We start from the raw sequence: 20,709 nt of genomic DNA on the forward strand, positions 1-20,709 counted from the left end.
GGCTGCCGAGCCGCCGAGGGAGGAAGATGTCGGGTCTCCAGGCGGTGCGGATCAGCATCGAGTCGGCCTGCGAGAAACATGTGCAGGAGGTCGGCCTCGACGGGAGCGAGACGTACCTGCAGCCGCTGTCCATGTCGCAGAACCTGGCCCGCCTGGCGCAGCGTATCGATTTCAGCCAAGGCAGCTCCGGTTCCGAAGAGGACGAGCCCGTCCCGGCCGGCGAGAGTCGTGAATGGCCCGGCGGGGACGAGGAAGAGGAGGAGGAAGGTGGGGAGAAGCAGGAGAAGCTTCCTCGAAGGGAGGAGGGTTGGGGAATGGGAGGACGTCCCTTGGCAAAGGAAGCTAAGCGGGATTGGGTCTGGTCGATACTTGGATGGGAGACCACCAGGAGATCTCAGCGCTGGGAAGTTTTTTTTTTGTTTTTGTTTTTAAAGAAACTTCCATAACTCTTCAAAAATAACGCATGGAGGTGTTCAGTAAGGCTATCTCGGGCTTAAAAGCGTATTTCCCTGAGCTTGTTTAGGAATAGCCTCCCTAATTTCAATTAATTATAGGATTATTTTTTTAGCCACCCACCTCCCAGATGACCCTGGGTGGGTTTTATAAAGGAAACGACTGGGGGTAGGTTTAAATAGCAATGGCACTTAGACTTACATACCGCTTTACAGCCCTCTCTTAAGCAGTTTACAGAGTCAGCTTATTGCCCCCCATCAATTTTGGGTCCTCATTTTACTGACCTTGGAAGGCTGAGTCAACCCCTCAATTCTGGTTGTAAAGGGGCCAGAGTTGCTTACACTTTGGGCCTATATCTTAACCAAACAGTAGCAGAAAAATCAAAACTCTGTTTTCCTGCTGGATGTTCTAAAGGTGCCCATTAGCCTCCACTTTGAATCAGAAGGACTTTCCGTGGGGGAGAAGGGAATAATGCAAACTGACTTCCTGCCTGAGCAATAGCACTTAAGACTTATATACCGCTTTACAGAACTTCACAGCCCTCTCTAAGCAGTTTACAAAGTCAGCATATATTGCTTCCAACAATCTGGGTCCTCATTTTACCCACCTCAGAAGGATGGACGGCTGAGTCAACCTTCCTTGAGCATGGTGGGATTCGAACTGCCAAATTGCAGTCAGCGGTCAGTCAACAGAAGTAGCCTGCAGTATAACACTCTAACCACTGCGCCACTGTGGCTTTAATCCTGACCTGAGGATGGACAGTGTATGTTGCCTTTCAGAGTTCCTTTTTTGGAGGAACTGAGATTCTGCCAGGGTGGGTAGAAGTTGGACCCGAATTTGTGCTCGGAAGTCGGGGGAGAGAACTTCCATAACTCCACAAAAACATTGCATGAAGGCACTTAACAAGGCCATCTCAGGTTGAAACCAGATGTTCCATGATCTTGTTTAGGAGTAGCCTCCCTAATTTCAATTAATTATAGGATTATTATTTTTTTAGCCATTTGCTTGAATTCTGACTTGAGGATGGACAGCGTATGTTGCCTTTCAGAGCTACCCCAAGGGAGTCTTTTTTGGAGGAACTGGGATTCTGCAAGGATTGGTAGCAGCTGAACCTGAGTTTGTGCATGTGGATGGGAGACCACGAGGAGATCTCAACGCTCGGAAGTTGGGGGGAAAATCCTCTCCATAACTTTGTTCTTCTATTCTTGTTTTTCAGGCCTGATAAAATTCCAGCCTTCTCTCTGGCCTTGGGATTCAGTGAGGAATAACATAAGGAGTGCTTTGACGGAGATGTGTGTGCTTTATGATGTCCTCAGCATAGTCAGAGATAAAAAGTTTATGACTCTGGACCCAGTTGTACAAGAACCATTTACTCAAAAGCAGGTACGAGGCATAATTTCTCTTTCTTCTGTTCAAATATTTGTTCCAAGTTTTTCATCTTGGCTTGTAAAGAGAGTTACACTTTCCAAAGTATGGGTGAAATCCCCTCTTTGGGCTGTATGGATTTATTGGGTTGGTTTCTGTCCATTTTCCCCCCACTTCCCATATTCATGCATTGTCTCTATTGTTTTTGAAGGGGTGAGTCCTGGTTTTAAACACTTTTTATTTGTAATCACCCAGAGTCATCGGGACTCAGGCAGCATATAAATTTAAACAGTACTACTGTACTATAATTATTATGATACCAGTAAACAAGGATCCTCACTCCAGATACAGATCTGGCGGAAGATACAGAACAATTAAAACTCGGACCGCACGTTTTCTGAGCAGTTTTTATCCCAGACCTGTAATTACACTTAACAATGAAGTTAAGGACCACCATCAGTGAGCTGTTGAATAGTATTACTTGGTCTGTTGTTGGATACTTGTTTGTTTTTAGGGGGCTGGGAATTTTGGCGGGTGGGGTGTGTGTTTGGGGATTGTCGTATGTGTGCGTGTTGGGCCTGGTCTCTGGGTGTCATGTGAATTTCGTTGTATGGGTATAACTGTGTATATATGTACAATGACAATAAAGTAGTATTATATATGCTAAATCGAGGCTGGATGATTTTGTGATTTTCTGTTTGGGGGCAACAAATGCCACAGCCATTAGCCATGGTAGTTGCCTTTGATGGTCAAAAACACCTGGAGGCATCTGGTTTCATATTGCTGTATTAAATAAATTACGTCAGATTACTTCAGCCATTTGCATTCATGCAGAAATATCCTTTCAGTCTGTTATCCAACGGGGAAGATTGCATTTTAAATTGATTTGAGTTCTTTCTTCGTTTCTAGAACCCTCAAGTTTTGCAGCTGATGTCCAAGAAAAAGTCCTTAGCTGGAGCAGCCCAGATTCTTCTGAAAGGAGCAGAAAGGTTGTCTAAATCAGTTGCGGAAAACCAAGAAAATAAGCGGCAAAGAGATTTCAACTCAGAACTGCTCAGGCTGAGGCAGCACTGGAAGCTGAGGAAAGTGGGAGATAAAATCCTTGGAGATTTGAGCTACAAGAGTGCAGGTGAACCCCAGCAGGGCATAATTTGTGTGGCATTGTTTACGGTGCTGAACAATCATTTGGGTAACCAATTGGTCATTATTAGACAACCATTTCTTTGAAATGGTATGTAGGGTTTCCTGCCTGAGCAGGAGATTAGACTAGAAGACCTCCAAGTCCCTTCCAATTCTGTTATTCTGTTATTCTGTATTATTATTCTGTGTTTTATATATATATAATACAGGTAGTGAATTATGTATGTATGTATGTATGTATGTATGTATGTATGGTATTCAGCTTTCGGGTATTTTCCCACTTCATTATAGTTGTGCTTTTAAAGTTGTAGCAACGTTTCGGCAGAATCTCATCTGCCATCATCAGGCTTCTGTATAGTGTTCATCTGTAAGCCAGACTTTTACAGTGGTTTCAGTTTTAAATTTGGGGCTAGCCTATTGCTGTGCCAGAATGGTTTTTTCTTCATCCTGATTGATTGGGAGTCTTGGTCTGTGTTTATTGGTCTTGGAGTTTGCTGTGTTCTGCTTGATTGGTGCTTCTAATATCTTCTGTCTGTTTTGTGGCTTTTTTTGTGTCTTGATTGGCTGGCAACATTGTGTTCCTGTATTGGAGGCTTTTAGTGCAGCTTGGCTCCGACTAAATGGACGGCTATCATTTATTAGGAAGCTAGGTTTCATCTGGGTGTGTTTGAGCTGGAGGTATCGGGGGATCTGTTTGTGCCCAGGTGTTTGCCTGGCTAGTGGTGTGGAGATTTTTTTGTGTGTGTGAGTGCAGGCTTCTAAATGATTGACAGTTTGGTGGAATCATCTCTTCTATTCATGCTTTCAGGTCTTTTTTCAATCTCTATGGCTTCTCTGATAATTCTGTGGCTGGGGTTTTCTATAGTGGCTAGGGTTTTGGTGAAATTGAAGTTGATGCTATGACCTGTGGCTTTCATGTGTTGGACTAGTGAGGAAGTGCGTTCCAGCTTTTTTACTGCATTTTTGTGTTCATCCAGGCGGGTACTTATTCTTCTATTGGTCTGTCCAATGTATGTGGCCGGGCATGATGCGCAGGGGACTTCATATATGCCTTGGTTTTCCAGAGTTTCTGAGGATGGCTGCTATTTTTCTGTCTGTTTTGAAGGCAGTCTTGATGTGATGCCTGTGTAGTATCTTACTGATTTTGTACTGACTTTGTCGCAAGGTCACAAAAAGTGATCACATGACCTGGGGAAACTGTCATAAATATGAGCCATTGCCAAGCGCCTGGATTGTGGTCACATGATCACGAGGATGCTGCAGTGGTCGTAAGTGTGAAAAACAGTCATGAGTCCCGTTTTTCAGTGCCTCTAACTCTAACTTCAAACGATCACTAAATGAACTGTTTTTAAGTCAGGGGCTGCCTGTACATATCAAAGATACTCTAACTGTTGATGGAGATAATGTGGGTACATGCATGCAAAAAAATTAGCTTTAAATTCAGCTTTATCGTTTAATATAAATGATGAAGAAAGTAGAAACCAATATGTTTTGCTCTGATTGGAGTGTTGCTCGATTAATATTTCCTCGTCCCTTTAGAGCAGGGGTGTCAAACTCAAGGTCCATGGGCCAGATCTGGTCTGCAGGGGTGTTTAGATCTGGCCTATGAGGGCCGCTCTGGAAACAGTGAAGGACCAACCTGCAGTGCCTCTGCCAGTGAAAATGGAGCTTGTGGGAGCCATGCATGGCCCTCCTGAGCTCCGTTTTCACTGGCAAAGGGTTGCAGGAGGCTGTTGCAGCCGAAAATGGAGCTCAGGAGCCCGTTTTCGCTGGCAGACAACTCAGGCCATCACAGGTGCCCCCCAACATGAGTGACATTGAGCTGTGGCCATGCCCACCTTGGCCATACCCACCCCAACCCCCCCCCCCCCAGGGTCAAACACAACCCTGATGCTGCCCTCAATGAAATCAAGTTTGACACCCCCTGCTTTTGAGCTTATATGGAGTTGCTTTGATCCAAGGCGAATTTCTTTGAAGCCATATTTGATGCTTTAAAAATGATGCCTACAGTATTATATGCACACAGGTGCAAACGTACTGCATATTTCAGATCTGCCTGATGTAAAACCTAAATGACTGATGCAACTTGTCTCCTTTATAAAGGGTCTCTCTTTCCTCATCATGGCACGTTTGAGGTCATAAAAAACACCGACATTGATCTGGATAAAAAGATTCCCGATGATTACTGCCCTCTCGCTGTTCAGATTCCAAGCGACTTGGAAGGGTCTGCCTACATTAAGGTTTGTCAAAGTTATCTGTTCATGCATTGGTTTGCTTAAAAAGCCTAGAAGAAGGAAACAGAACCTAAAATTGTTTTGTTTTGTTTTTAAACGTTTAGGTATCTATTCAGAAACAAGCACCGGATATAGGGGACCTTGGGATAGTCAATCTGTTTAAAAAACCTATCATGAAATCTAAGCCAGGTATTGTTTCAGAACGTTCATTGTTATATTTCAAAGAAGCATACTTTGAAAAAGATGCCGTACAAGGAGCCCTCAATTTACAATCACAAATTGGGATTAGAATTACCATTACTAAGCAAGTCAGCTGTTAAATGAGTCATAGTCAATTTTGTCCAAAAGTGCTTTTTCAGGAGGCAACTGGACTTTTTGGGGTGTTTCACACACACACACACACACACACACACACACACACACACACCATTTTTCTTTGAAGACGTTTCGCTTCTCATCCAAGAAGCTTCTTCAGCTCTGGCTGGATGGTGGGGAATGGAAGGATTTATACTCCTTGCAGACAGCTGGTCATTTGCATTCTTCTAGAGGAAAAAAAAATTAATTTTTAAATAAAATTAAATAATTTTTTTTTTTTATTATTTTAATTTTTTTTTGGTTTTATTTGGGTGAAAAGAAAAAAAAGAAGGGGGGGGGGGGGGGGGTCACCCTTTTTTAGAGAGTTGTTGAGGCCACCTGGAGGTTTATCTGTGAATTCAGGATCACTCAAGTAGTGCCTATGGGTGTGGAGCCTTCTTGGAGCTGCTGAAAGCTGTGCATATGGTGTGGAGCTCTGCTTTTGGGAAGATGTTTTCTGCCCTGTGTCCTTTCACCGTTGAGTACAGGCGTAGGCTGTTGGGGATGAGTCTGTGTTGTCGGCATCTCAAACTGAAGCGCAAATGGTTCCTGTAGTCTGCAATGCGTTTCTGGAAATCCGTTCATTCCTCCTGCACCGTTCGAAAGGTTTTCATCCCAAAGTGCCTAGCTAAATGTCTGGATAGTCTCAGCCATCCATTCTTTGAAAAAATAAAGGGGGGGGGGACCAAAGTCCAGTAGCCTTTGAACAGCCCTTTCTTAACAGAAGCGGAGGGATACATCATCCTCTATCTCCAATTTACAACAGAGTTCTTTCAACAGTTCCAAGAAGGCTCCACACCCATATGCACTACTCTGAGGACACAGATAAACCTCCAAATGGACTCAAGGACTCACTAAAAGGATGCAAATGACCAGCTTTGTCTGCAAGGAGTATAAATCCTTCCATTCCCCACCATCCAGTCAGAGCTGAAGAAGCTTCTTGGGTGAGAAGCAAAACATCTTCAAAGAAAAAGTCCAGTGGCCTCTTGAAAAAAGCACCTTTGGGACAACCATGACCTGGGCGACTGAGAATCTCCATAGACATAGCCAATTTTATTACCTTTTTGTCAGCAAATCACTGCAGTCGTTCAGTGAATCTTATGGTCACTGAGCAAATCCAGCTCTCCCTATTGGCGTTGCTTGTCAGAAGTCAGGTGCGAGGGTCACAAGTGGCGGTCTCGTAACCCTGAGACACTGCAACAATGGTGAATACATGCCAGTTGCCAAACACCCAAATTATATTCGTGCGACTATGGGGATGGATGCAACAGTTATAAGCCAGGGTCCGTTGTGATTTTGAGTGTTCGCTAAACAAAATGGTTGTAAGTTGAGGACTATACTGCAGGGGTCCCCAAACTTGGCAACTGTAAGACTTGTGGACTGACTGGGGAATTCTAGGAGTTGAAGTCCACAAGTCTTAAAAGTTGCCAAGTTTGGGGACCTCTGCTCTACTGCTTTGGGGATATTGAAAAATGTTTTGTACACTAATTTGAACAAGAATGTTATAATTGCAAGCAAAAAAGAACACATTTTGCTTTAGTGGACAGGGGAAAAAATATATATATTGTCATCTTTCTTCCCTCTTTTAAGACATTTTTTTTTGCAAATACCTTGAAGGTGCCAATGCTTATGAATGCTTATATCCCCCGGGGTCAAAGTGCAAAGACCAGATTCTCTATTAGAAATCAGGAATTGCTTTGGAAGCATGTCCTGTTTAAACTATAGCAACAGACTTATATATCTCTCCACAGTGCTTTTACAGAGTGGGTCCCCAACCTTGCCAATTGTAAGACTTGCAGACTTCCACTCCCAGAGTTCCCCCAGCTGGCAGGTTCATTTTCTGTTTTTACCGATTTGTATGTAACAAGGATTCTCTTATTCAGGGGCTCTGCATTGGCAAACCAAGCTGGAGACCGCCCAGAACGTCCTGTTGTGTAAAGAAATCTTTGCTCAGCTTTCTCGGGAAGCCGTGCAAATCAAATCGCAAGTTCCTCACGTGGTGGTGAAGAACCAAATCATTTCCCAGCCCTTCCCAGGTGAGATATAAGATAGTATGAGAAAAGGTGAAGTGGATCCCCGTGTCTGTTTGAAGGGATAGACAAGATTCCGTTTGAAGTGCATTTGAAGCATTTTATTTAGTTCAATATCTCCATTATTCTGGCTCCTCGGTGCTACTGTTTCTGTCCATGTAGATACGGATGACGCAGATACATGACATGGACTGATTTTAATCAAACTATTGATCCATCCATCCATCCTTCCATCCCTGCCTCCCTTCCTACCCTTTCCTTCCTTCCTCCCTCCCTCCTTCCCTTTCCTTCCCTCCTTCCCTTCCTCCCTCCCTTTCCTCCCTCCCTTCCCTTCTTCCTTTCCTCCCTCCTTCTTCCCTTTCCTTCCTTCCCTCCCTCCCTTCCCTCTCCTCCCTTTCCTTTCCTTTTTCCCTCCCTCCCACTCCCTCCTTCCCTTCCCTTTCCTTCCCTTCCTCCCCTTCCTTTCCTTCCTTCCCTCCCTCCCTTCCCTTCTTCCTTTCCTCCCTCCTTCTTCCCTTCCCTTCCTTCCCTCCCTTCCCTCTCCTCCCTTTCCTTCCTTCCTTCCCTCCCTCCCTTCCTCCCCTCCCTTCCTTTCCTTCCTTCCCTCCCTTCCCTTCTTCCTTTCCTCCCCTCCTTCTTCCATTTCCTTCCTTCCCTCTCCTCCCTTCCCTTCCTTCCTTCCCTCCCTTCCTCTCCTCCCTTTCCTTTCCTTCCTTCCTTCCCTCCCTCCCTTCCCTTCTTCCTTTCCTCCCTCCTCCTTCCCTTTCCTTCCTTCCCTCCCCTCCCTTTCCTTTCCTTCCTTCCCTCCCTCCCTCCCCTCCCTCCTTCCCTTTTCTTCCTTCTCTCCCTTCCCTTCCTCCCTCCCTCCCTCCCCTTCCTCCTCCCCTTCCTTCCTTCCCACCTACCTCCTACCTACATTTACCTTTATATTTAAGAAATCAATGGCTATGTATAGACAACCAGAATGCAATAACACTACAACATGCAGTTCACACCCAGTGGCATACACATTTTTGCTTTTCATTTTTTTTAGGATTGCAGCTCTGCATTTCCTTGTGTCACTCCTCAGAAGACAAGAAATCTCAAAAATCTAACTCTGAGAAACAAGGCCCAGAGGATCATCTTTATGTTCTGGAGCATAATCTGCACCAACTAATCCGAGAGGTAAGCAACTTAACTCCAGCGGAGTTTTGAGTTCAGATTCTCCCCTTCTTTCACTGAATGTCTTGTGAAGCTTTTAGGGGTACAAACATATTTCATGTTCAACATGTTCCTAAAAGCGGAACATCTTGCAGGTGCTGAACATAGCATGACCTCGGAGCAACCTGTTTTTATGTCAGCTGTGAGATTGGACGTAGAAGGAGGAGTGTGTGGCAGCAGCTTATGCCTTTGTGTCTCCTTAAGGACCCCATTATTGAAGGATTTACGAGTTGTCCCTTTTAAAAGAGCTTTGACTACAACTGAATTCATGATGGTATCAGTAAATCTAAAGGAAGAAAAAAGAAAAAACATAGGAAAATCCCACAACAGGCTCAGCAGTAGATTGGCAGAATTTAGAATGGAGCGGCAAGGAACATCAACATATGAGCCACGGTGGCACACAGTGGTTAGACTGTAGTATTGCAGGTTACTTCTGCTGCCTGCCGGCTGCCTGCAATTTGGCAGTTCGAATCTCACCAGGCTCAAGGTTGACTCAGCCTTCCATCCTTCCGAGGTGGGTAAAATGAGGACCCAGATTGTTGGGGGCAATAGGCTGACTCTGTAAACCGCTTGGAGAGGGCTGTAAAGCCCTGAAAAGCGGTATATAAGTGCTATTGCTATATCTGAGCGATGAGCCAAGTCCTCAGTAGCGATCCCAGGGCAGTGAGCAATTGAGGAGCAACCCAGAAAACCAACATTTAGAAGAAGCCAAAATTGCTTTGTCCCGTGGGAAGCCCAGGATTCTTGCAATGCAGAATGTTCCATTGTGTGGGTAGAAGAACCGAGCGCTGCCATTCAGAGAAAAGGTTCTGAATACCAACTATCCTTATCTCTTTAAGGATCAAGTCCAGAGATTAACATCATGGAACATTTTGCATATACAGGTTTATCCTCGATTTATGACCACAATGGAGCCTGGAATTTCCAGCGTAAGTCATGACAGTAGTAACTCCCCTTGACTTACACAACCCCAATTTTATGACATTTATTGTGGCAGTCGTTAAGCAAACCCTATGGGTCATCCAGAAAAGGCTGCTGTAATTCTTCGATGTAAACAACAAAGGTCGTAAAATGGGGCAAAGCTCACTTAGCAACTGTCTTGCTTCGCAACAGAAATTTTGGGCTCAACTGTGGTTGTAACTGACAGAGTTGGTATGAGTTGGCTTTCCTCCTTGGTAGTTCTTTGATTAGGACATTGTTTTCTGCCCAATTGTTTGCATCCTGTTAAGACCTGCTCATCTGAGTGTTGGCTGCTGAAGAGGATTTCTTTTTGAATGGTGTGTATATGTGGTTTACCTCTGTGTCTATGGATGGCTGGTTATGGGAGTGCTAATCTTCCAGGAATTTCCTAGCAATTTGGATTTGGACCTTCAGTTCATTGACAATCCATTGATCTCCCTCTGAGCAATGCCCCTCCCCAGTAGGTATAATACAGGTAGTCCTCGACTTACAACAGTTCCTTTAGTGACCGTTCGAAGTTACAACTGCACCAAAAAAAGTGACTCATTACCATTTTTCACAATTGGGCCCCCCGCAGAATCCCCATGATCATGTGGTTGACATTTGGGGTTTGACATCTGATTCATATTTATGACGGTTGCAACGTCCCCGGGATCGTTTGATCCCCTTTTGCGACCTACTGAGAAGCAAAGCCAATGGGGAAGCTAGATCCCACTCAACAACGGCGTTCACTAATTTAACAACTGCAGTGATTCACTTAACCAATGAGGCAAGAAAGGTCTTCAAACGGGGGGAAACTATTGCTTAGCAAATTTCTCACTTAGCAACATAAGTTTTGGGCTCAGTTGCGATCGTAAGTCGAGGACCACCTGTATATCTATATCAGAATTTCCAGGGCTTGGGAGGATTTGCTGTTCTGTTAAAACAGACTACAAGTGCCTTGTTTAGTGATGGAAATTCTGGTCTACTTCATCTGTGGCCGTGATGGCGAACCTATGGCATGTGTGCTGGAAGTGGCATGCAAAGCCACTTCTGCCGGCATACGATGGTCGCCCGGAAGAGCCCCACTGTGCATGTGTGTGCGACACCTGCCCGACAGCTGATTCTTGGGTATCTGTGTGAGCCTCTGTGGCGCAGTACTGCAAGCTACTTCGGCAGCCAGCTGCCTACAATTTGGCAGTTCAAATCTCACCAGGCTCAAAGTTGACTCAGCCTTCCATCCTTCCGAGGTGGGTAAAATGAGGACCCAGATTGTTGGGGGCAATAGGCTGACTCTGTAAAACTGCTTAGAGGGGGCTGTAAAGCACTATAAAGCGGTATATAAGTCTAAGTGCTATTGCTACCTGGCGTACATGCGCGGAAGACGTGCACACACGTGCAGAGGCTCACGGGTGCACGGGGGGCTCTCGCGTGCATGCGCAGAGATGCGTCGCATGGGGAGGTCCCACAAGGAGCTTGCGCATGTAGTGCGCGTGCAATTTTAGGCACGCGAGCTGAAAAAGCTAGTTAGCCACCGTTGGTCTATGGTAAAAGCCAGTTAATGTTGTATGAACGATTACCTTGCTTTTTCCTCCCACAGTTTCACAAGCAAACCCTGAGCAGCAACATGATGCCTCATCCAGCGAGCGCTCCTTTCGGCCACAAAAGAATGAGGCTGGCAGGGCCTCAGGCTTTTGATAAAAATGAAATCAGCTCCTTGCAACCCAGTGAGGGGCTGCTGGAGAAGATCATAAAGCAGGCGAAGCACATCTTTCTCAGACGCACGTAAGTAGCCCCCCCGCCTGTTGGGGCCCGTCGGCTGCCAGCAGAGCTAGCCGCAGAGTCAGACAAGGAGAAGGTTGAGGGGGAGACTGGGACAGCTTCGGAGCCTTTGGAAAGCTCTGATAAGGAAACCACATCGGAGACAGAGGCAGGCCTGTGGCCTTCCGTCCTCCCCCAGGTGGAGAGGAAGCTGTCTTCAGGGCCTGAGCTGATTAAGGGGGAGGAACAGATGGGGCCCATCCCACATGTGCATATGTGTATAGAAGAAAGGAGAGGAGAGCAAAGGAAAACAATAAGCCGGCTCTCAGGGAAAGGCAGACGCAGGTGCTAGCCAGCCCCTCCCTGGCTGGGAAATCAATAGGGCAGTGGTGGCTAACCTTTTTAAGCTCCTGTGCCAAAAATTATGTGCGCGTTCGTGTGCCAGCACCCAGAACGCAATGCACACGCCCCCCTCACAACCCCTATGCATGCACGCGCAATCCCCCCGCCGCCGCCCCCTTACCTGCACTGCGCCTCACAGCTGATTTTTTGCCGGTTTGAGGCCTTTTAGCCTCCCACAGGCTTTGAAAAAAGCCTCTGGAGGCTTTGGAGGCCGAATAATAGGCCCCTTTCGTCACTTCCAGTATTACAGGAAGTGATGTGATGAAACGGGCCTATTATTCGTCCTGCAAACCTGCAGAGGCTTTTTTCAAGCCTCTGGGAGGCCGAAAAAGGCCTCAAACCAGCCGAAAAATCAGCTGTGAGGCGTGCGCATGCGCAGTGAGGTAAGTTAGCCTGTGGCTCGCGTACTGGCACAAATGGCTCTGCATGCCACAGGTTCGCCATCACGGAAATAGGGGTTTGGGAGTGGCCAGTTGTCGCAGACAACCGTTCATCTTCTAGCATACAGCAAGCCATTCGGATTGCTTGGCCAAACCCAGGTTGGTTGGGACTACATTAATGGGTGTTACAAACGGTAATTGTTAAGTGAATCATGTGGCCGTTAAGTGAAACTTGCTCCCTTCCCACACTGACCTGCTTGTCGGAAGCCACCTAAGAAAGTTACAAACGGTGATCCCATGACCCCAGCACAGTGGAACTGTCATCAATACATGCCAGTTGCCAATTTTGATCATGTGATCATGGGGACGATGCAGCAGTCCATAAGTGTGAGAACCATCACTTGTTTTTTTTCAATGCTGTAACTTCGAATTGTCGCGTGGGAAGCCTGCCTCCCTTCTTCTTGTGCCATTACTGTCATCGGAGGCGATCATGTTGGTGAGCCTATTTTTATCAACAGCCGTATGAAAAAGTGCTGTTGGGTTTTGTCCAATCTCTTAGATTTTGAAGCCTTGATGGGGGTTTTTTCTGCCTGGACCATGTTTGCCTTCAATTTTTCTCCCAACAGTCACTAAATGAATGGTTGTAAGTCTAGGACTACCTATTCATGACAAAGCTAGGGAATTCCGTGAAGTATTCAGCAATAAAAGGAACCGTGATTGATTTGGGAATATCCGTTAGGAAGCAAATACACTTAGTATAAAACAATGGCAGGTTTTGGTAGCTTTGCAGGATATTTTTGAGCCAGAGTTTTTCAAACTTGGCAACTTGAAGAGGTGTGGATGCAAATACAATCAAATGAAGTTTATTAAAAGTCAGAGATGAGAACAAATAAAAATACTTTGTGAATATCCAGTTAAAAATTCTAGAATCTATAATTTAAAATTTATATAAAAGAGAAATACCACTCACGCATCATCACAAAATCTCCAGAACCATAAAGCTTACAAACTTGAAATTTGGCACGTATGTTCCTCTTGGCTTCTAGGTGCTCACTAAGAAAGGATTTTTTGAAATGACCATCAGAGCATTAGTACCGTGTTTCTCATAAAATAAGGCCGGGTCTTATATTTTTTTGAGCCCCGAAAAAACGGCTAGGCCGTCTTTTCGGGGGTGATTTAATTCCCCCCCTTGGATCCTCATCTAGAGCGCCCCACCAGCCTCGCCACCAGCCGCTCCTAACGGGTGACCATGGCGAAGCGCAGAGAGCTCCCTACTCCCACCAAACACCTTTGCTGCAGACCCAAGACCTTTGGCACCCGCCGCTGTTGCTTTCCCTTCTGCCCATTCCGCCACCACGTTTGGAGCTGCCGCTTCCGTGTTTGAAGTGCCGCTGCCATTTGGAGTGCCGCCGCCATTTAGAGCACTGCCGCCACATTTGGAGCTGCCGCTTCCGTGTTTGGAGTGCCGCTGCCATTTGGAGCACCGCCGTCATGTTTGGAGCTGCCACTTCCGCGTTTGGAGCTGCTGCCGTGTTTGGAGTGGCGGCGGTGCTCCAAATGGCAGTGGTGCTCCAAACAGCGGCAGTGCTCCAAACGCGGAAGCGGCAGCTCCAAACGCAGCGGTAGCTCCAAATGCGGACATGGCAACTCCAAACTGCGGCAGTGCTCCAAACGTGGAAGTGGCAGCTCCAAACAGCAGCGGTGCTCCAAACAGCAGTGGTGCTCCAAACGTGGAAGTGGCAGCTCCAAACGCGGCGGCGGCATGGGCAGAAGGGAAATGAACAGCGGCGGGCGCTGAAAGTCTTGGGTCTGTCGCAAAGGTGCTTGGCAGGAGTAGGGAGCTCTCCGAGCTCTGCCATGATCGCCCATTAGGAGCAGCTGGTGGCGAGGAATTGCTGCCCGCGGGGCGCTCCTAACGGCAAGTCCCCCCGCCCTTCCCCCCATTTTGCATGTTTTAAAATAGGCCTAAATTTGGGGGGAGGGATGGGGAATCTTTTATGGCTCACTCAGGAATTCTGGGAGTTGAAGAGTCCATAAGTGATAAAAGAGCCAAGTTTCCCTACCCCTGTTCTAGTCTATTTTATATACAAAGTGAACCAAAGAGACAGTTCATTATAAAAGAGTAACCTATAATTCTTCTCTCACCTTGTTGTAAACTAAAACTCTGGTGGGGTTTTATTTCCTTTTAGGACTGCCCGGACGATCGACAGTCTTGCCAGCCGTATCGAGGATCCTCAAATTCAAGCCCACTGGTCCAACATCAACGACGTGTACGAGTCGAGTGTCAAGGTCCTCATCACCTCCCAAGGTTACGAGCAGATCTGCAAGTAAGTGCCTTTTTTTTTCTAGCAGAAAAATTACAGGCAATCCGTGACCTTTGACCTTAATGGGAGCCTACCCAGGGTGGGCTGCTGGGGGTTCACAGGGGTTTGGGAGAGCCCCTAGCTAAGATTCTGTGCAGTTCGGAGAACCCCACAAATTCCAATCCTGGCTGGCCCCGCCCCACCCTGCCCCGTCCCTCCCAGGAGTCTCCACGTGGCCCATTTTGGATGCAGGTAACTGCAGGGTGCGCGTGGAGGCTCGGGGAGGGGCCAAAAAAACAGGCCTCCTGGAAGTTTGGAAAGGCCGGAAACGGGCCCATTTTCAGCTTCCAGAGGGACTCTGGAGCCCGGGGAGGCCTTTTTTCACCCTCCCGGAGGCTCAAGGAAAGCCTCCGGAGCCCCGGGAGGGCAAAATGCCTCCCCGCTGTGGTGCAGGAGGCCGACTGGGCCACGCCCACCATGGCCATGCCCACTCAGCAACCAGGCAGAGAACCCCTTTGCTAAAAATTTTGAAGCCCACCCCTGAGCCGGCCCATCTCAGTTGTATGTTGTGATAGTTGTAAAACAGATCTGTCACTTGACCAATCTGATTTTAACAACAGTTTTTGCACAGTGGTTATTAAGGGAACCAGTATGTCAAGTTCAAAATACGATATTGCTGTCGCAGATATTGCCGCTTTTTCACTTGCCACACAAACTCGGGGAGGGAGGGGGTGGAGAACCCTTTCTGGAATGCCAGTTTGCCTTATGTTTTTATTCTTTATTTCACTATGCTTTTTAAATCCCGTAGCTGTGTGGTTCTGAATATTCTGCATTGACACTAATACAATGGGATAAAAATTTCCCCGTGAGAAGCATTCAGTTGCTAGATAGTATTGCAAATTGCTTTCATTGTGGATATGAAGGCAATTTCCAATACTATCTAGCAAATGAATGCTTCTCACGGGGAAATTTTTTGTCCCGCTATGTTAGTGTTTGACTATGTTTGATTTTATTTCACCTTGATTTAAAGATAATCATGCTTAAATGAATACTTTTTTTTTATTAGAGAGCAAGGAAATTTGTTTTTGACATTAGCACCATGTAGTACAACTCCACTTAAAATAATATCTTGTGATTTTCAAAGGTCTATTCAATTGCAATTGAATATTGGCGTTGAACAGATCAGAGTAGTACACAGAGATGGAAGAGTGATCACACTGTCCCATCAAGAACAAGAATTAAAAGATTTTCTTCTTTCTCAGGTAAAAAGCAATATTTTTTTCCCATTCTGGTTTGCATGGACATTTTTTTTTTAGTAGAACTGACTTACTAAGGCAGCAAAGTCCTCATTCCATTATTGTTGTTGTTGTTAGTTGCGAAGTTGTGTCTGACCCATCACAACCCCATGGAAAACGTTCCTGCAGGCCTTCCTATCTCTACCATCTTCTGGAGTCCATTTAAGCTCACGCCAACTGCTTCAGTGACTCCAGCCAGCCACCTCATTCTTTGTTGTCCCCTTCTTCTATTGCCCTCAATTTTTCCAAGCATTAGGCTCTTCTCCAGTGAGAAGATTATTATTGTAAAAGAGATTGATTAAAATGCCACGGGTTAAAGAGGTTAACTAAACTGCCAAGTGTTATTTATGTTAGCATAGCTCACAAAATATTTGGTATTTTGAGAGAATGTAACAGAAGCTAAAAAAAAATAAACCAGCTAAAACAGTTTTTGTTTTTAAATTCCAGATGTCACAACATCAGATTCTTGCAGTTCAGCAGCTGGCAAAAGTTATGGGATGGCATGTACTCAGTTTCAGTAACCATGTGGGGCTGGGCCCAGTAGAAAGCATTGGCAATGCATCTGCCATAACAGTAGCATCACCTAATGGAGACTACGCTGTTTCAGGTATTGTATTAGAGAGTTTTCCCCAAAATACGACCTATCCCGAAAGTAAGTCCTAGCTTGATTTTTACATGTGCGCCCAATATATAAGCTCTACCCCCAAAAAATGAAGATATTGCCACTCCAGGTGGCACAAGTAAAAATTAAGCTAGGGTGGGGATGTGGGGTGGAGCTGTCCTACTACTTACCTTTGGACAGTTACAGCCGGGTCTCGCACACCCCGACACCTTGCCTTACCGGTCCATTTCTTTTGCAGCTGGCAAGACTTTTCCTGAAGGCCTCTGCAGCTGATAACAGAGCTTGATCGATCTGGAGCTGTTATCGGCTGCAGAGGCCTTTAGGAAAGCCTTACCGGCTGCAGAAAAAGAAGTTCCTGAAGGCCTCTTGACAGCGAAAAGGAGGCGGGGGCGATGCACACAAGGGAAGTGAGTCAGTGGATGGCATCCCCAGAAAATAAGACCTGGTGCCTTCTTTTGGTGGCCAATATATATATATATATATATATAAGACAGGGTCTTGTTTTTGGAGAAACACGGTAATAATTTAACTCATGGAGAATGATACTTCTTCCTGTGCATCACTTAAACATCACTTAGGAATGTTATTTCCTAAAATAGTAAATTCACTACTGTATATTCTGTAATTGCAAGGCTTGTAGAAAAGCTTTTAGGTACAGTAGTCCTAATTTTTATTTACAGATTTGTTTTGGTTACTGTGCAAGCAGTGAATCACTGCGGTTGTTAAGGGAATCACACAGTCGTTAAGCGAATCCAGCTCCCTCCCCCCCCCCCCTTGATTTGCTTGTTGGAAGCCGGTTGGGAAGGTCACAAATGGCGCTCACAAGATCCCAGGATGCTGCAACCTTCATAAATGCATGTTAGTTGCCAAGTACCTGAATTTTGATCATATGACATAGGGTTGAAAGTGTGAGGTCCAGTCATAAGTTACTTTTTTCAGTGCCGTTGTAATTTTGAACAGTGGCTAAACAAATTGTTGTAAGTTGAAGATTGCCTATAGTACAGTGCAGTATGGCATTATGTCCTATACCAATGTTCTTCCCAAAGGAATCCAAAACAGTTTGTAAAAGAACAGAAAAGACCAAAAAAAAGTAAAGCAAACAATTCTAAAATAAAAACTTTAAGAGAGGATTTCGTTGAAGAAGAACAGTCTAAATCAGGGGTCGCCAACTTTTTGGACCTCAGGGACCACCAAACTCATAATTTTAAATCCCACGAATATGAATTTTCACTGACGGTGGCTTGCTGATGTTGGTGGGAAAGTCGGTCCCATATTCCAGAGCTGCAGTAGTCACAGGACTGGTCCTTTGGTCATCCCGGAGCAGCTGCTCCTGCACCTGGGTGCAGCAGCCTGCCATGGACTGGAGGAGCTTCTCCGGGATGACCAAAGGGCCAGTCTTATGACTTCTGCAACTCTGGAATATGGGACCAACTTTCCCACTACCGTCAGCAAGCCACTCTGGAGCAGATTTCCCTCCCCCGCAGTTGGTCTTACCTTCCAGTTTCAGCTCGCGTGGCTCTACTGAAGGTAAGGTTTGCGCTTGACCAAAGGGTGGGGGTCAGCGTGTGGGCGGGCCACGTGGGCAGCGCAGCCTGGATTGCTTGGGGGGGGGGACATTTCTCTGCAGACCACCAAAATTTTCTCGCAGACCACCAGTGGTCCCCAGCCCACTGGTTGGTGACCACTGGTCTAAAACAGCCATGGTGTTGTAGTGGTTAGAATCAGTATTGCAGGCTGACTCTGCTGACTGCCAGCAATTCGATTCTGACCAGTTGAAGGTTGAAACTCAGTCATTCATCTTTCCGAGGTCAGTAAAATGAGGATCCAGATTGTTGGGGGCAACACGCTGACTTAAGAGATGTTGTAAAGCACTATGAAGCAGTATCTAAGTCTTAGGTATTATTGCTAAAAGCAATGTCGATGTGCTTTCCCCTTGTCATGCAGTACGGAATGGTCCAGAAAGTGGCAGCAAAATCATGGTGCAGTTCCCACGGTGCCAGTGCAAAGATCTCCCTAAAAGTGATGTGTTGCAAGACAACAAATGGAATTACCTGCGTGGTCCCTTCAAGGAAGTTCAGTGGAACAAAATGGAAGGGCGTAACTTTGTATACAAAATGGAGCTCCTCATGGCCGCATTGACTCCTTGCTCCTAGGCTAAGGACAACAATCCAAGGGGATGATTTTGAGACCGGCGTGTAAGCAAAGTGAGTGAGAACAGCACATACATTCCTGGAAGCAATCTGTTTCTGGTCACTCCATGGATTTCTCTTCAGTGATATTTGATTGCATCTTTTATTGCCTGTGCTGTAGACAGTCTGCCCTGCAAGTTCTGAATATTCAGTTCAACTGTGACAGCTTTTGAAATAATTAGTCACATTACCAACGTTTGATTTTTATTAAATACTTTATTGGAAACTTTGTACAAAGGATAACAGGTTTACATTTATGTTTTGCCTTTAAATGCTATTTAAATTGCCTGGTTACATCTTTGAACAAATGGACTAATAATCCTATTCACAAGACGAATCCAGAATTTTATTTGGGTCAAAACAGTATTTTGCCACAGCTATTTTTAGTTTGGCTTACTCAAGAACAGAAATGGTGGTGTGAAAATTCACTTGTAAGCTTGGGTAAAGTGTTTTCCCTCCCATTTTTACACTTAAAAATGAGTGTAAAAAGTTTACAAACATGCTCAACCAACCTAGGACTAATATCTGCTAATGAAATAAAAATTGATAATATCTGTTTGGCCACAACTTGGTAACAGGAAACTATGATGGAAAATACAAAAATAAATGGAATGTTTAATATTGCCTTCATCAAATATTGGAAAGTTAACAATAGCACAAATTTCCATATAATAATAATCTGTTGGGTGTTTTTATAAATCCATCAGTAGCTCTTTGATGGTAGGGGTCATGCAGGGGTGGAATAGACAGGGTTAACTACCGGTTCGGGATTTACGAGCTTCCCTGCCCACTGCCTGTAAATCGTCATTAGCACACTGCATGCCCAGAAGCAGCCTTTGAAACAGCCCTCTTTTCTTGTTTTTTTAACTGCAGCTGTGCCTGTTCGGCAGCTGAAGTTGAAAAATCAGGAAATAAAGATCAGGTAAGAGCCCAGGTGGGCAAAAACATAAGCAGACATAGAACCGGTTCTATGTCTGCTGCTCTTCAGAGCTACCGGTTCTACAGAGGTGGACAGAACCGGTAGAAACCCACCCCTGGGGTCATGGGAACCTAAAACTATGATAATGTATTTTTAAATATAATTTAATAAAGAACTGCAGTTTTTCTAAAAGCAGTGTGGTCTTCTACTGGCCTAGACGTGGAACTCTCACCTCAAAATCAGGAGGCTGGGCCATCGATCCTAGGTAGCAGCAGATATTTCTCTCTCGGGCAATGAGTTATTGTCTGCTGCCAACTCTGTAGGCATCAGGAAGGGCATCCGGCCAGTAAATGCTTGCGCTTCGTTCAGTCACCCTGACTTCACCCCGATGCAAGGAAATTACCGGGTCACTTTTTAAAAAGTGTGGGCTTCTATTGTATGAATTCAAGGCTGTTGTAGCTTTGCTTCTGGCATGTTCTCTTGAATCGTAGCCTCTTGATACTATCACTTAGATGTCTTGTGAATGTTTGAGCAAAACTGTGGGAAGTGCAGGTCTTTTTTTGAAACGAGTCCATTATAAATTACAATATGGAAAGGACCGCATTTCTCGAACCTTCTTGTATCACTTTCAGGGCCCTTTGCCTTTTCTGCTTCAGAAAAAGCATTTGACAAAATGGATGTGCCCAGTCTTTTGTGTGCCAACCATGTTTTTCATGCTTTGCTTCTTTTTGAGGTAGAAAACTGATTTGCGCCAATTCTACAGCATTGCACAGCTAACACCCCATTGTTTGAAGCTCGGTCTCTTCAGTTTCGCTTACTGCAAATGAAAGGAGAATCCTGTTGATTAAGACTGTATCAGATGGCAAGGAAGCGGTCAGAAATAAAGATCTACAGTAGTTGGACAGATTGTACACTAACCTCTTCAATATAGTGGGAAAGCATGTAAATTTGTTAGTTAATACACTAACTAAAAATTAGTGAACTAGAGTTGACAGGATTGGCTCTACTCGGTTGCATTCCTTTCCCAATCAGTTCAGATTGAACACTGTCAGGAAGGCATGCATGCTTCATGCTGTTAACTCGTAAAGTATGCCTGTTTCCAAGTTGCCATAAGCAAGGGGGG

General features: G+C 45.4%; 2 protein-coding genes across 4 annotated transcripts in view; one reads left to right on the plus strand and one right to left on the minus strand.

Moving 5' to 3' along the window:
- On the plus strand, positions 1–19,292 carry MED17 (mediator complex subunit 17). Its single transcript, XM_026679908.2, has 12 exons — positions 1–267; positions 1,670–1,836; positions 2,728–2,947; positions 5,062–5,198; positions 5,297–5,381; positions 7,430–7,582; positions 8,610–8,740; positions 11,316–11,500; positions 14,448–14,585; positions 15,706–15,823; positions 16,304–16,463; positions 18,423–19,292. The coding sequence occupies exons 1-12, from the start codon at positions 27–29 to the stop codon at positions 18,629–18,631; spliced, it is 1,944 nt and encodes a 647-aa protein (XP_026535693.1). The 5' UTR covers positions 1–26; the 3' UTR covers positions 18,632–19,292.
- The window catches only part of VSTM5 (V-set and transmembrane domain containing 5), a 22,616-nt gene continuing 20,775 nt past the window's right edge, over positions 18,869–20,709 (minus strand). For all 3 annotated transcript variants that reach the window (XM_087966162.1, XM_087966160.1, XM_087966161.1), the window contains one exon: positions 18,869–20,403. In XM_087966162.1, the coding sequence (XP_087822288.1) occupies positions 20,401–20,403 (3 nt within the window). In that variant the 3' untranslated portion in view covers positions 18,869–20,400. The remainder of the gene's footprint in view (positions 20,404–20,709) is intronic.

The sequence above is a fragment of the Notechis scutatus genome, chromosome 5 (assembly GCF_049901735.1).
Source record: "Notechis scutatus isolate UNSWTSFEM ecotype Mainland chromosome 5, rNotScu1.2, whole genome shotgun sequence".
NCBI classification, from domain to species: domain Eukaryota; kingdom Metazoa; phylum Chordata; class Lepidosauria; order Squamata; family Elapidae; genus Notechis; species Notechis scutatus.

What these genes read in the sequence shown, in the direction of transcription:
- MED17 (XM_026679908.2), top strand. Translation starts at nt 27, where the DNA reads ATGTCGGGTCTCCAGGCGGTGCGGATCAGCATCGAGTCGGCCTGCGAG. An exon ending in TGCACCAACTAATCCGAGAG is followed by an intron (nt 8,741 to 11,315) that starts GTAAGCAACTTA and finishes TTCCTCCCACAG; the next exon opens with TTTCACAAGCAAACCCTGAG. An exon ending in GGTTACGAGCAGATCTGCAA is followed by an intron (nt 14,586 to 15,705) that starts GTAAGTGCCTTT and finishes TGATTTTCAAAG; the next exon opens with GTCTATTCAATTGCAATTGA.